The sequence below is a fragment of the Anomaloglossus baeobatrachus genome, chromosome 8, assembly GCF_048569485.1.
Source record: "Anomaloglossus baeobatrachus isolate aAnoBae1 chromosome 8, aAnoBae1.hap1, whole genome shotgun sequence".
NCBI lineage: Eukaryota > Metazoa > Chordata > Amphibia > Anura > Aromobatidae > Anomaloglossus > Anomaloglossus baeobatrachus.
The window spans coordinates 68518577-68534581 of record NC_134360.1 but is presented as its reverse complement, the minus strand read 5'-3'; the positions used below and the strand labels follow the sequence as shown (position 1 = coordinate 68534581).

Here is a 16005-nt window from a genome sequence, read left to right as displayed (position 1 = left end):
CTCGGGCCCGTAAGTCTTCCTCCGCCAGGATCTATCACAGGACTTGGAAAATTTTCCTGTCCTGGTGTCGCTCTTCCGGCCATCCTCCTTCGCCATTCTCTTTGCCGACCCTTCTGTCTTTTCTACAGTCCGGTCTGCAGCTAGGACTGTCCCTCAACTCTCTCAAGGGACAAGTCTCAGCTCTGTCAGTACTGTTCCAGCGGCGTCTCGCTCGGCTGGCTCCGGTCCGCACCTTCATGCAAGGCGCGTCTCACATCATTCCGCCTTATCGGCGGCCCTTGGATCCCTGGGACCTTAACTTGGTCCTCACGGTATTGCAGAAACCCCCTTTTGAGCCTCTTAGGGAGGTTTCTTTGTATCGTCTTTCTCAGAAAGTGGCCTTTCTAGTTGCCATAACTTCTCTCAGGAGAGTCTCTGATTTGGCTGCGCTCTCCTCGGAGTCACCTTTTTTAGTTTTTCACCAGGACAAGGTGGTTCTCCGTCCGACTCCGGACTTTCTTCCTAAGGTGGTCTCGCCCTTCCACCTTAACCAGGACATTTCCTTACCTTCCTTCTGTCCGGCCCCTGTTCATCGCTTTGAAAAAGCGCTGCATACTCTAGATCTGGTGCGTGCTCTCCGGATTTATGTGTCTCGCACCGCTGCGCTTAGGCGGTGCACCTCTCTTTTTGTGCTAACCACAGGACGGCGCAAGGGTCTCCCTGCTTCTAAGCCGACCTTGGCCCGCTGGATTAGATCGACCATTTCGGACGCCTACCAGAGTACTCAGGTGCCTCCCCCGCCGGGGATCAAAGCACACTCGACCAGAGCTGTCGGTGCCTCTTGGGCTTTTAGGCACCAGGCTACGGCTCAACAAGTCTGTCAGGCTGCCACTTGGAATAGCCTGCATACCTTCTCGAAGCACTACCAAGTGCATGCTCATGCTTCGGCAGATGCGAGCTTGGGCAGACGCATCCTTCAGGCGGCTGTCGCCCACTTGTGAAGTTAGGTTCTGCCTACTTCTTGCCTTTTTTTGGTTTATTTCCCACCCAGGGACTGCTTTGGAACGTCCCATGGTCTGGGTCTCCCAAAGGAACGATAAAGAAAAAGAGAATTTTGTTTACTTACCGTAAATTCTTTTTCTTATAGTTCCGTATTGGGAGACCCAGCTCCCTCCCTGTTGCCCGTTGGCAATTTTCTTGTTCCGTGTGTTATCACCGGCTGTTGTCAAGACAGAGTCTCCGGTTGTTCCGGCTCTTGCTCTGTTCTACTTGTGGGTGGCTATTCTCCTTCAGCTTTTGCACTAAACTGGCTGGGACTGGCTCACCAGGGGGTGCATAAGCTCAGAGGGAGGAGCTACACTTTTAAGTGTAGTACTTTGTGTGTCCTCCGGAGGCAGAAGCTAAACACCCAATGTCTGGGTCTCCCAATACGGAACTATAAGAAAAAGAATTTACGGTAAGTAACAAAATTCTCTTTTTTATAAGAATGATGACCATTAACTCAACAGAAGAATTTTTCCTGCAGCAAATGCCATAATCATCTGTTTGCCAAGTGTAGGACCCAAGTGATTAGCTGATCACCCCGTGGCCTCATTAAAGGTGTTCTATCTGATATGTTTGCCTCTATAGTGGCCTTATGGTGCCTTATAGAATGGCTCCATTACTGAACATCTTTCATATAAACCCTTGATAATAATCCACAGCGATGTCTTGTGTTTCTCTGTCCCAGGCGTGTATGACATTGTGAATAACTTGGGCTCTCTGGTGGCGCGGTTCATCTTCTTACCTATAGAAGAAAGCTTCTATGTTTATTTTTCTAAAGTGTTAGAAAGAGGAAAGAGCATCAGAAATCAAAAGAAGGTAAGTGACATCTTCTAACAATAATGCCGAGAAGTCGACTTGTACTAGTTAAACTGATCTGCCGATCTTCTTAAAAGGAGGAAATCGCTGCCGCATCTGAAGTATTGGAGTCTCTCCTGAAGCTGGTTACATTGATTGGTCTGGTTATCATTGCCTTCGGGTATGCCTATTCACAGCTGGCGTTGGATATTTATGGCGGATCCCTGCTCAGTGGCGGCTCAGGTAAGGCTGTCATGTCGTCATATGTTATGAAAAGTGTGATTGAGGCATCTTTCCGTTCTTAAAGAGAAGCTGTCACGTGGAGAATAGCTATTAACCTGCAGATATGGGGTTAATATGCAGGTAATAGCGTTTAGAATCCGGCGCCTGCACAGTGAAACCCACTACTGGGAGGAAGTGAACTTTAATCCTTTTGGCAGCGTTTTGGTTTCAGTCATGGGGGAGACGCCGGTGCGAGTTCAGTCACCGCTCTGTGTATGGAGAGCACCGACTGTAACCGCGCCCCGACACTGACTGACAGCTGCGGAACGTTAGACCCTGCTGTCAGTCAGTACAGGGGGTGCGGTTACAGCCGCACCTCTCCATACACAGAGCGGTGACTGAACTCACCCCGGCGCCACCTCCATGACTGAAACCAGAACCCTTCTGGGAGGATTAAAGTTATTTTCCTCCCGGCAGCGGGGTTTAATGTGCAGGCAACAGGCAGGTTCAGTATGCTATTAACCTGAAGATTAACCCCATATCTGCAGGTTAATAACATTTTTTTTCCACTTGATATGTTCCGTTTAAGAATGTTCCCTTTAAGACTTTGAACTTGAGTGCTGATTTTTGAGTTACAGCTTATATAACACTCCAGAGCTGCACTCAAAATTCTGCTACTTGTTAATGGAATCTGTGAGCGCCGTTCTAGACTGAAAAACTCCTAACAACTTCTATGCAGCAGCGGTGACAATTTTCTGTTGTCAGATTACTAAGTAGTGTCTGCAGTAAAGACCGGGCTTCCCAGAATTGCAAATCGTCTGAGTTTTCACCTTTGAAGGGACCACATTTTTCTTAAAACTGCCACTGATAGAGGAGCAGGTGATCAGACCTGTCCATCAGCCTCCTCCAGTGCACAGAAGAAAGCGGATTCTCAATAGATGGAGGGTTATTGACAGCTCTGCCCTGTGATCTGGCAATTTTGAGAACATGAGAGCTCTGCGGCCCTTGAGAACCTGCACTCACAAGCAGGAGGTGAAGGTATAATACATAAGAAAGTGTCACAAATCACTTCCCCCAACAAGTAACTTTGACCATACTTTTGTTTTCTTCTCTTTTCACAACCAGAGCTGCATTAAACTACATAGATGAGACAAATCAGAAGATGGTGTGAGCTTGGCCTCAGTCCGGAGCCTGAGCGTTGGGTGATTAAAGCCTAAACCAAGCGGCCGGGTCTCCTGGAAGAAAGAAACCTTCTTCTGTCTCTGAGTGATTTGTGAATGTATTGACTGCAGCTTTGGATGTGACTAGAGAAGAAATATAATTAAGTGGCACTTGGGTTCCTGGTTGTTTTTGAATTTTTCATATTAACCTCTCCTTTCAAGGGGTTGTCCACTACTTATATATTGATGGCCTTTCCTTTGAGTAGGTCATTGATGATATTGGTGGGGGTGTAACACCCGGCGCGTGCACTGGTCAGCTGTTCACAATGGCCGGATGTGATCAGTTGTAAAGGGGAACAGCACCGCTCCGTCAACTGTATAGTGCCGGATGCCTGTATGCGGCTCCAGGCAGCGGATGAATGTGATCACTTGTGGAACAGCTGATTTTCGGGGGTACCAGGTATCGCGCCCCCACTGGTCTGGTATTGATGACCAGTCCTATGGGTAGGCCCCTGTTCTAAAAGTACTGGATAACCTATTTAAGAAGAAAGAGGAGAAACGGAGCCATCATTGGCTTCTATCTGTCCTCTGCTCTTCATATGTAGAATGTCAGGTCACAAAGCCCTTGCACCAGTTTACTCCTTTCTTGGTGGTCACTTTGATTTTTTAAATCTGTATTCACAGTCTCCAAAAGGAATAACTATCACAAATTGTATTCAGATTAACTCTACAAATATAGAAATATCCATAGATTTGTCACCTATTCCAGGTCCTGTACTCCTGCGCGTCTATTGTCTCTATGTTCTCCTGCTGGCGGTCAATGGTGTCACCGAGTGCTTTACCTTTGCTTCCATGAGTAAGGAGGAGGTGGACAGGTGAGTGGATCCGGATGTCTGTGCAGATTGTGCGGCTATCGGCACAGGGCATGTGAACACCGCGTCTATACGTAGCGGATTTTCTGCATGATAGGTGATCTGTGTATTATTGCAGCAGCATTGTGAGACTTTACAACATCCAATCCAGAATCTACAATGACCTTTTTCAAATCTGACATATCAATTCATGTGGCCATAACTCTGGAATGTTTCCATGTATCCCAGTGATTGAGACATATTATGCTTTTATCATAAAGGTAAATTTAGGTCAGTCTGTTTTTGTTTGTGAAAATGTCATAAATTCTACAAAAGTGTCCAAGAACTGACGATTTACAAACTTCTGAATGGTTATACCGTTAATCCAGATCATCACACCACACAGAACAGTAACTATCAATTACCTGATGTCTGCCTCATGTCAACACCATTTGTCAAATGTCCTTTTATTTTGTATATGTATTTAGGGTATTAGAAGGTTTAAAAATTCGGCAGCAATTTTCCAGAGTTGGAGGTCGTCTTATATGCCGGGTGTCGTCTTATACGGCGGTGCACGGTGCCGTCATGGCTTTACTGCCGTTGTACGGTGCCGTCATGGCTTTACTGCCGTTGTACGGTGCCGTCATGGCTTTACTGCCGTTGTACGGTGCCGTCATGGCTTTACTGCCGTTGTACGGTGCCGTCATGGCTTTACTGCCGTTGTACGGTGCCGTCATGGCTTAACTGCCGTTGTACGGTGCCGTCATGGCTTTACTGCCATTGTTTACTCACAATAAAAGATATTCTCACCTGTCCTCCGTTCCCACGCTGCCTCCAGCTGTTTCATGCAGTCTGCAGTCACATAGACCCCTTGACCCCTCCGTAATAGGGTCCGGTGCACGGAGCGGCCACTGCAGGTTGTTGTCATGAGTTTACTGCAGTTGAATGCTTTATGGCGCTACAAAGCATTCAACTGCAGTAAAGCGCTGACAGCAGCAGCGCCGGTGGCCCCGTATATTGGATGCGAACATGGAGGAGTGCTTTTTGTGGACTACAGGCACATAGACCCCTCCACGATCGCATCAAATACACAGTAAAGCCATGACAACATCCTGCAGCGGCCCCTCCGTGCAGCAGACGCTATCACGGAGGGGTCTGTAAGAAACAGCTGGAGGCTCCGCGGACACGGAGGAGAAGTGAGAATATCTTTTATTGTGTGTAAACAATGGCATAATAGGGGACAAGAAGGGGACCGGTAGGAGGACATTACTAAATAATGGGGACATTACTAAACAATGGGGACATTTAACTGGAAAAGTTGGGGGTCGTCTTATACGCCACAAAATACGGTGTGTGTGTATATGTATGTATGTATATATATATATATATATATATATATATATATATATATATATATATATATATATATATATATATATATATATATATATATATATATATATATATATATAAAGCTGAGTGGAGGATACCGGGCACCGCTGATCCCTGTATGGCTGACAAAGCTGTGCTTTCAGGCAGGTGGAGACCTGGGTGCGTGTCCCAAAGCAAAGGCGATACAAGATCCACAATGAAGAGATGAAAGGTCGCACTCCAAAGGTCGAATAAAATATTTTTCTTTTTATTCCACGATCACATCAGGGGTACAGGTAGCGAGGGAGGATGAGGGTGTGCCACGTCGGACGACGGCAGCCGTTTCGCAAGTAGAAGCAAGGTTACTGTCCTCTGGAGTGCGACCTTTCATCTCTTCATTGTGGATCATATATATATATATATATATATATATATATATATATATATAAATATTGAAATCCCCTCCAAAAGTGATACCATTTTAAAAGCAAAACTCCTCAACATACTCAAAAATGTTTGCAAGGTAATTTATTAACCCTTCACCCTTCAGGTGCTTTTTGGGAATTTAACGTAGCGTGAAATGATGAGAATGAAAAATTATATTTTACCCATTAAAATGTTGCTGACATATGAACAGTCCAAGATCTCTTGCACACTTTTGGGTCGTTACTTAGCCTTGCGTCATGATCTCATGGTGCAGATAAGGTTAAAGAGGAACCCCCCCTACATTGTTATCCATCTGTCACTATGGACAGCAGCATCTGGGGGCGCTACACGGGCATGGTCGGTGCCAACACACGTCATGGCTGATGCAGCCGGTGTCCCTATAGAGTGTACAGCTGACGGCTGCTGCATGTTTGCCTGTCAGAGATGCTATCCTTTTATATCTCAGGTCAATTAAAAGGCGTATAGGAAGTAATGAATGGGTTAAAGAATTTTCACACTGGTAATAAGCAATGTTACATCTGGAGGGTGTAAACGGTAATCTCCATTTTAGCTCACCCCAAAGGTGGTGGATATGGTTGTGTGGCCGGTCATATCCTTGCACACCAAACCTCACCAGCCATGGCTTCATGGACCTTGCTTTGTGCATTGGCAACAGTCATAAGGAGGAGAAATGGGCCTTCCCCAAACTGTTCCCACAAAGATGGAAGCTACAATTGTCTAAAACATCTTATGTTGAAGCATTAAAGAGGTTGTCCCCCTACTTTAACATCGATGGATCAATGTCTGCTTGGCCGGGGTCCAGCACTCCGCACCCCCACTGATCAGCTGTTTTCGGTGCTGGCGGTGGCAGAAAGCTTCCGGAAATGCTCCGTTCCAGGGCTGCTCCCTCTTCTGATTGCGGCCGAGTATTGCACATACACTTTCCATTCAAATCAATAGGAGGCGAATGTGAAGAACGCGAATGTGCAGTACCTGGAACTGAGCATTTCCGTCCGCAGGCTGCCATTACCGTCACCGAAAACAGTTGATCGGTGGATGTGCCAGAGGCATTTGCAAAAGATCTTGCTTAGGATAAGTTTACTGAATGCATTTGTTACAATCACCTCCTATAGATTTATGCTTAATTCTTTTTTTTTTTTTCCCTCTAATGTCCCATAATCAGGTTTAACTACATCATGTTGGGCTTCTCGCTAAGTTTCCTTTGCCTTTCCTACTACATGACAACGTGGCTCGGAAGTGTCGGGTTCATCTTGGCAAACTGCTTTAATATGGGCTTACGGATCACTCACAGCCTATATTATATCAGGAAATATTACCACGGCAGCCCCTACCGGCCACTTTCTGGGCTTTTGCCGTCTCCAGCTGTCATATGTGTGCTTGTACTTAGTGCTGCCGGCACCAGGTATTCAGAGGTAACCAGCAAAGTTTAATCATTTCTGTTTTAATGGTTTGTGACTAGTGATGAGCGGGCACTACCATGCTCCGGTGCTCAGTACTAGTAACTAGTGATGAGCGGGCACTACCATGCTCCGGTGCTCAGTACTAGTAACTAGTGATGAGCGGGCACTACCATGCTCCGGTGCTCAGTACTGGTAACTAGTGATGAGCGGGCACTACCATGCTCCGGTGCTCAGTACTAGTAACTAGTGATGAGCGGGCACTACCATGCTCCGGTGCTCAGTACTAGTAACTAGTGATGCGCGGGCACTACCATGCTCGGGTGCTCACTACTGGTAACTAGTGATGAGCGGGCACTACCATGCTCGGGCGCTCAGTACTCGTAACTAGTGATGAGCGGGCACTACCATGCTCTGGTGCTCACTACTAGTAACTAGTGATGAGCGGGCACTACCATGCTCTGGTGCTCACTACTGGTAACTAGTGATGATGAACGAGCACTACCATGCTCTGGTGCTCACTACTGGTAATTAGTGATGAGCGGGCACTACCATGCTCCGGTGCTCAGTACTAGTAACTAGTGATGAGCGAGCACTACCATGCTCGGGTGCTCAGTACTAGTAACTAGTGATGAGCGGGCACTACCATGCTCGGGTGCTCGGTACTAGTAACTAGTGATGAGCTGTCACTACGTTGCTCGGGTACTCGTAACTAATGATGAGCGAGCACAACCATGCTCAGGTGCTCGGTACTCGTAACTAGTGATGAGCGGGCACTACCATGCTCAGGTGCTCAGTACTCGTAACTAGTGATGAGCGGGCACTACCATGCTCAGGTGCTCAGTACTTGTAACTAGTGATGAGCGGGCACTACCATGCTCAGGTGCTCAGTACTTGTAACTAGTGATGAGCGAGCACTACCATGCTCAGGTGCTCAGTACTAGTAACTAGTGACGAGTGAGCACAACCATGCTCAGGTGCTCGGTACTCGTAACTAGTGATGAGCGGGCACTACCATGCTCGGGTACTCAGTACTAGTAACTAGTGATGAGCGGGCACTACCATGCTCGGGTGCTCGGTACTAGTAACTAGTGATGAGCTGGCACTACGTTGCTCGGGTACTCTTAACTAATGATGAGCGAGCACTACCATGCTCGGGTGCTTGGTACTCATAACTAATGATGAGTGAGCACTCACTTTTTAGGCTCGCTCATCAATGGTTTGTGACTAGTGATGAGCGGGCAATACCATGCTCCGGTGCTCAGTACTAGTAACTAGTGATGAGCGGGCAATGCCATGCTCCGGTGCTCAGTACTAGTAACAAGTGATGAGCGGGCAATGCCATGCTCCGGTGCTCAGTACTAGTAACTAGTGATGAGCGGACACTACCATGCTCGGGTGCTCAGTACTAGTAACTAGTGATGAGCGGGCACTACCATGCTCAGGTGCTGAGTACTCGTAACTAGTGATGAGCGAGCACTACCATGCTTGGGTGCTCAGTACTAGTAACTAGTGATGAGCGGACACTACCATGCTCGGGTGCTCAGTACTCGTAACTAGTGATGAGTGGGCACTACCATGCTCCGGTGCTCAGTACTCGTAACTAGTGATGAGCGGGCACTACCATGCTCCAGTGCTCAGTACTAGTAACTAGTGATGAGCGAGCACTACCATGCTCCGGTGCTCAGTACTAGCAACTAGTGATGAGCGGGCACTACCATGCTCAGGTGCTCAGTACTCGTAACTAGTGATGAGCGGGCACTACCATGCTCAGGTGCTCAGTACTTGTAACTAGTGATGAGCGGGCACTACCATGCTCGGGTGCTTAGTACTTGTAACTAGTGATGAGCGGGCACTACCATGCTCAGGTGCTCAGTACTAGTAACTAGTGATGAGCGGGCACTACCATGTTCAGGTGCTCAGTACTAGTAACTAGTGATGAGCGGGCACTACCATGCTCGGTTGCTCAGTACTTGTAACTAGTGATGAGCGAGCACTACCATGCTCAGGTACTCGGTACTAGTAACTAGTGATGTGCGAGCACTACCATGCTCGGGTGCTTAGTACTTGTAACTAGTGATGAGCGGGCACTACCATGCTCAGGTGCTCAGTACTAGTAACTAGTGATGAGCGGGCACTACCATGCTCAGGTGCTCAGTACTAGTAACTAGTGATGAGGGGGCACTACTATGCTCAGGTGCTCAGTACTAGTAACTAGTGATGAGCGGACACTACCATGCTCAGGTGCTCAGTACTCGTAACTAGTGATGAGCGGGCACAACCATGCTCAGGTACTCGGTACTCGTAACTAGTGATGAGCGGGCACTACCATGCTCAGGTGCTCAGTACTAGTAACTAGTGATGAGCGGGCACTACCATGCTCAGGTGCTCAGTACTAGTAACTAGTGATGAGCGGGCACTACCATGCTCAGGTGCTCAGTACTTGTAACTAGTGATGAGCGAGCACTACCATGCTCAGGTGCTCAGTACTAGTAACTAGTGATGAGGGGGCACTACCATGCTCAGGTGCTCAGTACTAGTAACTAGTGATGAGCGGACACTACCATGCTCAGGTGCTCAGTACTCGTAACTAGTGATGAGCGGGCACAACCATGCTCAGGTACTCGGTACTCGTAACTAGTGATGAGCGGGCACTACCATGCTCAGGTGCTCAGTACTAGTAACTAGTGATGAGCGGGCACTACCATGCTCGGGTGCTCAGTACTAGTAACTAGTGATGAGCGGACACTACCATGCTCGGGTGCTCAGTACTCGTAACTAGTGATGAGCGGGCATTACCATGCTCCGGTGCTCAGTACTCGTAACTAGTGATGAGCGGGCACTACCATGCTCAGGTGCTCAGTACTAGTAACTAGTGATGAGCGGGCACTACCATGCTCAGGTGCTCAGTACTAGTAACTAGTGATGAGGGGGCACTACCATGCTCAGGTGCTCAGTACTAGTAACTAGTGATGAGCGGACACTACCATGCTCAGGTGCTCAGTACTCGTAACTAGTGATGAGCGGGCACAACCATGCTCAGGTACTCGGTACTCGTAACTAGTGATGAGCGGGCACTACCATGCTCAGGTGCTCAGTACTAGTAACTAGTGATGAGCGGGCACTACCATGCTCGGTTGCTCAGTACTTGTAACTAGTGATGAGCGGGCACTACCATGCTCAGGTGCTCAGTACTAGTAACTAGTGATGAGCGGGCACTACCATGCTCAGGTGCTCAGTACTAGTAACTAGTGATGAGGGGGCACTACCATGCTCAGGTGCTCAGTACTAGTAACTAGTGATGAGCGGACACTACCATGCTCAGGTGCTCAGTACTCGTAACTAGTGATGAGCGGGCACAACCATGCTCAGGTACTCGGTACTCGTAACTAGTGATGAGCGGGCACTACCATGCTCAGGTGCTCAGTACTAGTAACTAGTGATGAGCGGGCACTACCATGCTCGGGTGCTCAGTACTAGTAACTAGTGATGAGCGGACACTACCATGCTCGGGTGCTCAGTACTCGTAACTAGTGATGAGCGGGCACTACCATGCTCCGGTGCTCAGTACTCGTAACTAGTGATGAGCGGGCACTACCATGCTCAGGTGCTCAGTACTAGTAACTAGTGATGAGCGGGCACTACCATGCTCAGGTGCTCAGTACTAGTAACTAGTGATGAGGGGGCACTACCATGCTCAGGTGCTCAGTACTAGTAACTAGTGATGAGCGGACACTACCATGCTCAGGTGCTCAGTACTCGTAACTAGTGATGAGCGGGCACTACCATGCTCAGGTGCTCAGTACTAGTAACTAGTGATGAGCGGGCACTACCATGCTCAGGTGCTCAGTACTAGTAACTAGTGATGAGGGGGCACTACCATGCTCAGGTGCTCAGTACTAGTAACTAGTGATGAGCGGACACTACCATGCTCAGGTGCTCAGTACTAGTAACTAGTGATGAGCGGGCACTACCATGCTCAGGTGCTCAGTACTAGTAACTAGTGATGAGCGGGCACTACCATGCTCGGTTGCTCAGTACTTGTAACTAGTGATGAGCGGGCACTACCATGCTCAGGTGCTCAGTACTAGTAACTAGTGATGAGCGGGCACTACCATGCTCAGGTGCTCAGTACTAGTAACTAGTGATGAGGGGGCACTACCATGCTCAGGTGCTCAGTACTAGTAACTAGTGATGAGCGGGCACTACCATGCTCGGTTGCTCAGTACTTGTAACTAGTGATGAGCGGGCACTACCATGCTCGGGTGCTCAGTACTTGTAACTAGTGATGAGCGGGCACTACCATGCTCGGGTGCTCAGTACTTGTAACTAGTGATGAGCGAGCGCTACCATGCTCCAGTGCTCAGTACTAGTAACTAGTGATGAGCGAGCGCTACCATGCTCAGGTGCTCAGTACTTGTAACTAGTGATGAGCGAGCACTACCATGCTCAGGTGCTCAGTACTTGTAACTAGTGATGAGCGGGCACTACCATGCTCAGGTGCTCAGTACTTGTAACTAGTGATGAGCGGGCACTACCATGCTCAGGTGCTCAGTACTAGTAACTAGTGATGAGCGGGCACTACCATGCTCAGGTGCTCAGTACTAGTAACTAGTGATGAGCGGGCACTACCATGCTCAGGTGCTCAGTACTAGTAACTAGTGATGAGCGGGCACTACCATGCTCAGGTGCTCAGTACTAGTAACTAGTGATGAGCGGGCACTACCATGCTCAGGTGCTCAGTACTAGTAACTAGTGATGAGCGGGCACTACCATGCTCCGGTGCTCAGTACTAGTAACTAGTGATGAGCGGGCACTACCATGCTCAGGTGCTCAGTACTAGTAACTAGTGATGAGCGGGCACTACCATGCTCCAGTGCTCAGTACTAGTAACTAGTGATGAGCGAGCGCTACCATGCGCGGGTGCTCATTATGAGTACCCGAGCATGGTAGTGCCCGCTCATCACTAATAGCGTCACATATGTGCTGTATCTAGAGTGCGTTTCTTCCCCATGTAAGGATTTACACCTCAGCTGCTGCACCAGACCCCATTTCAGTGTGTAAGGTTTTGCTGCAGTTTTATGCCACCTCTGAACCTCACTGTAACACATGCATATTCTTGCTTTGGCAGGCATCGCTGTGCTGTGACTTGGGCTGGGCATACCGCCTGGCGCACATCCTGGTCGGAGCGCTCTGTCTGTCCGCGGCTTTGGCCGCCGTAGTCCTGTCTGAAGGCAAACTGACTCACTTTATACGTAGTCACTTCCTGTCCAAAAAGCCAAAGCAGAAAGTATAATGGAAGTGGGACTGAGATTTCTGGAAAAAATTCCAATACCATCGTGGTATGCCACCAAGAGATGATCACAAGATGGAGACATTTCAGGCTGTAATAGCTGAGGGCTGCTACAAAGAAACAACCCACAGAACCATTCCACCATCAGAAAGAGCTCACTGACAGATCGTCAGTTCACTCCTTTTACAGCAGGGAACAGACACTGCGACTGAGAGGTGATAAAAGACAAACACTGCGATTTTTTTATTTATTTATTTTTTTTTTTTTTTCATCCCTACAAGATTTTTTTCAGCCATTTTGACACTGATTTTCTCAGTAAGTACACCAGCCTCACCAGGAGTAAAATCTTTTCAAACATTTCTGCAGTTTGTATTGTGAAATGGGGGGATAGATCGGCTTCACATATTTGATTGGGGGAGCCTTCCATTAGAGAGATTGTCAGGGACTTAAAAATTGATTATCTATTCATAGGACAGGTGATCAATGTCTGGTGGGGCTGTGATACCCGGTGCTGCCGCCGGCTGGCACTCCTGCAAAGCGTCGTCTACTGTATAGTGGGCACCACCGATCAGCACGGGTGCTGGGTTCGGATCTTCACCGATCAAATATTGATGACGTAGCTAAGGATCAGTCATCATTGTTAAAGTCCCAGACAACCCCGTTAACTTTCATTGTTTCAATCATTTTTTTTTTTTTTTTTTGTTTTTTTGTTTCTTCAATGAAACCTATTGGCTTCTTTATTGGTTTTCCAAATTTTTTGGAATAAAAAAAAAGTGTCCAAAAGTAAAATGTGACCAAATCACCAATATGTTAAAAAAAAAAAAAAAAAAATCAAACAAGAAAAACCCCCAAAAATGTAACACATGACTTTTTTATATTCTTTGTCAAACGCCTAAAATATATCTGGGAACTGCAGTAATCCCAATAAGACAAATAATATAATCCCTGAAAAATATATTTTATATTATTGTGAAAATAATTGGCTTTCATTCATAAAGGGAGGTTTCTCACTGTCATAATTTATTTTATATGCATTTTGTTTTTTTATTGGGGAAACATGTTAGCAATTAGTTTATATAGTGGAGATTTGTTTATTTTATACTGTTTACGTCACTCATCTTAAATGTTTACATTTACTGTATATGCTGTAGTATAAGCCGACCTGAATATAAGCCGATGCACCTAATTTTACCACAAAAAACTGGGAATACTTATTGACTCGAGCATAAGCCTAGGATTATAAGACGCACCCTAAATTTAGAGAAGGAAAATTGGAAAAAAAATGTTTTAATGTTTAAATGGGGGTCCGACATATAATCCTGTGTGTTATATTAGCTCACCAGGGCGGCACAGCGGTACCGGTGGAGCGGCTCAGGAGGCTTGGTCGGCGATGCTGCGGGCTCGGTGGACGGGGGTGTCTGTGTTTCACAGAATGGATGTTCGGCAATACTTTGGGCCACGGGTGTCGCGGCTCAGGAGGGTTGGTGATTCTGCGGGCTCAGTGGTGTCGTTGCGTGCACCATTAAGTCTGTCGTCATTGAGCCTGCCAGCAGTTGACGTCATAGACTTCAAGAAAATGGCAGCGGAAGTGGTATGTGCACAGATTGAGATCTCGGAGAGCCAAGATCTCAATCTCTGCACGCGCCGCTTTCACAGTCATTTTCTCGAAGTCTATCATGTCATCTGCCATTGGGCTCAATGGGGTCCGCCGGCCACCGGCAAGCTCAGTGGGGTCCGCCGTCCCCCTGCAGGCTCAATGGGGTCCGCCGCCCCCCTGCAGGCTCAATGGGGTCCGCCGCCCCCCTGCAGGCTCAATGGGGTCCGCCGCCCCCCTGCAGGCTCAATGGGGTCCGCCGCCCCCCTGCAGGCTCAATGGGGTCCGCCGCCCCCCTGCAGGCTCAATGGGGTCCGCGGCCCCCCTGCCGGCTCAATGGGGTCCGCCGCCCCCCTGCCGGCTCAATGGGGTCCGCCGCCCCCCTGCCGGCTCAATGGGGTCCGCCGCCCCCCTGCAGGCTCAATGGGGCCCGCGGCCCCCCTGCAGGCTCAATGGGGCCCGCCGCCCCCCTGCAGGCTCAATGGGGTCCGCCGCCCCCCTGCAGGCTCAATGGGGTCCGCCGCCCCCCTGCAGGCTCAATGGGGTCCGCCGCCCCCCTGCAGGCTCAATGGGGTCCGCCGCCCCCCTGCAGGCTCAATGGGGTCCGCCGCCCCCCTGCAGGCTCAATGGGGTCCGCCGTCCCCCTGCAGGCTCAATGGGGTCCGCCGTCCCCCTGCAGGCTCAATGGGGTCCGCCGTCCCCCTGCAGGCTCAATGGGGTCCGCCGTCCCCCTGCAGGCTCAATGGGGTCCGCCGCCCAAATGCAGGCTCAATGGGGTCCGCCGCCCAAATGCAGGCTCAATGGGGTCCGCCGCCCAAATGCAGGCTCAATGGGGTCCGCCGCCCAAATGCAGGCTCAATGGGGTCCGCCGCCCAAATGCAGGCTCAATGGGGTCCGCCGCCCAAATGCAGGCTCAATGGGGTCCGCCGCCCAAATGCAGGCTCAATGGGGTCCGCCGCCAAAATGCAGGCTCAATGGGGTCCGCCGCCCAAATGCCGGCTCAATGGGGTCCGCCGCCCACCAGCCGGCTCAATGGGGTCTGCCGCCCACCGGCAGGCTCAAGGGGGGTCCCCGCACACTGGCAGGCTCAATGTCACCCACCACGACACCCCTGAGGCCCCAGTATTGCCGACCCTCCTGAACTGCGACACCACCGCAACACCCCCAAGCCATAATATCGCTGACCCTCCATCCTGTGACCCAGCACCAACCCATTAAGTTTTTTCCGGATTATAAGACAAATCCCGATTTCCCTCCCCAGTTTTGAGGGGAGGAAAGTACATCTTATAATCCAGAAGTAGGACCCTCACTCGAGTATAAGCATAGGGGGGCTTTTACAACATAAAAAATGTGCTGAAAAAATCAGCTTATACAAGAGTATATACGGTATTTTGTGGAAGGTGAAAGGTCTGATTATACCAAATGGAAGTATAATAATTTTGTGATGGGCAGTTAATAAATTTTATTTTTTGAAAAAAAAAATGTATTGTATTTACTTTATTACCGGGGATTAGACATCCTTTCAGGGGAACGTTTTTTGACAAGTCGAATACTGATACCTGTTTTCTAGGTTGCTTTCTAATTGGAAGTGCGGCTGCAGGGAGAAAATGAAGGGGTGCCGGGGGATGGGAACAGTCAGCGTTCTGCACGCGGTGAGTACGCTGTAAACACTCCTCCATCACTGACAGCCAGCTGTGCCCGCGTATATGTGTACAGAGTCTGCTGTCAGTCAATGAGCAGAGGAGTGATTACAGCGCACTCACTGACTGTAGCAGAGTTGAGTTATTTAGGCCAGACTATGGCAGGTAATTCACTAGTAAGATAGCAGAGCCCAGCGATTTTAGCCGGAGTG

General features: G+C 48.8%; 1 protein-coding gene across 1 annotated transcript in view; it reads left to right on the top strand.

The window, feature by feature from the left end:
- The window catches only part of RFT1 (RFT1 glycolipid translocator homolog), a 42192-nt gene extending 26564 nt beyond the window's left edge, over positions 1-15628 (top strand). The window contains exons 9-13 of the mRNA XM_075321767.1: positions 1709-1839; positions 1917-2061; positions 3970-4075; positions 7032-7281; positions 12398-15628. Coding sequence (XP_075177882.1) covers positions 1709-1839; positions 1917-2061; positions 3970-4075; positions 7032-7281; positions 12398-12562 — 797 coding nt within the window. The 3' untranslated portion in view covers positions 12563-15628. The remainder of the gene's footprint in view (positions 1-1708; positions 1840-1916; positions 2062-3969; positions 4076-7031; positions 7282-12397) is intronic.
- Positions 15629-16005: the final 377 nt, after the last annotated feature.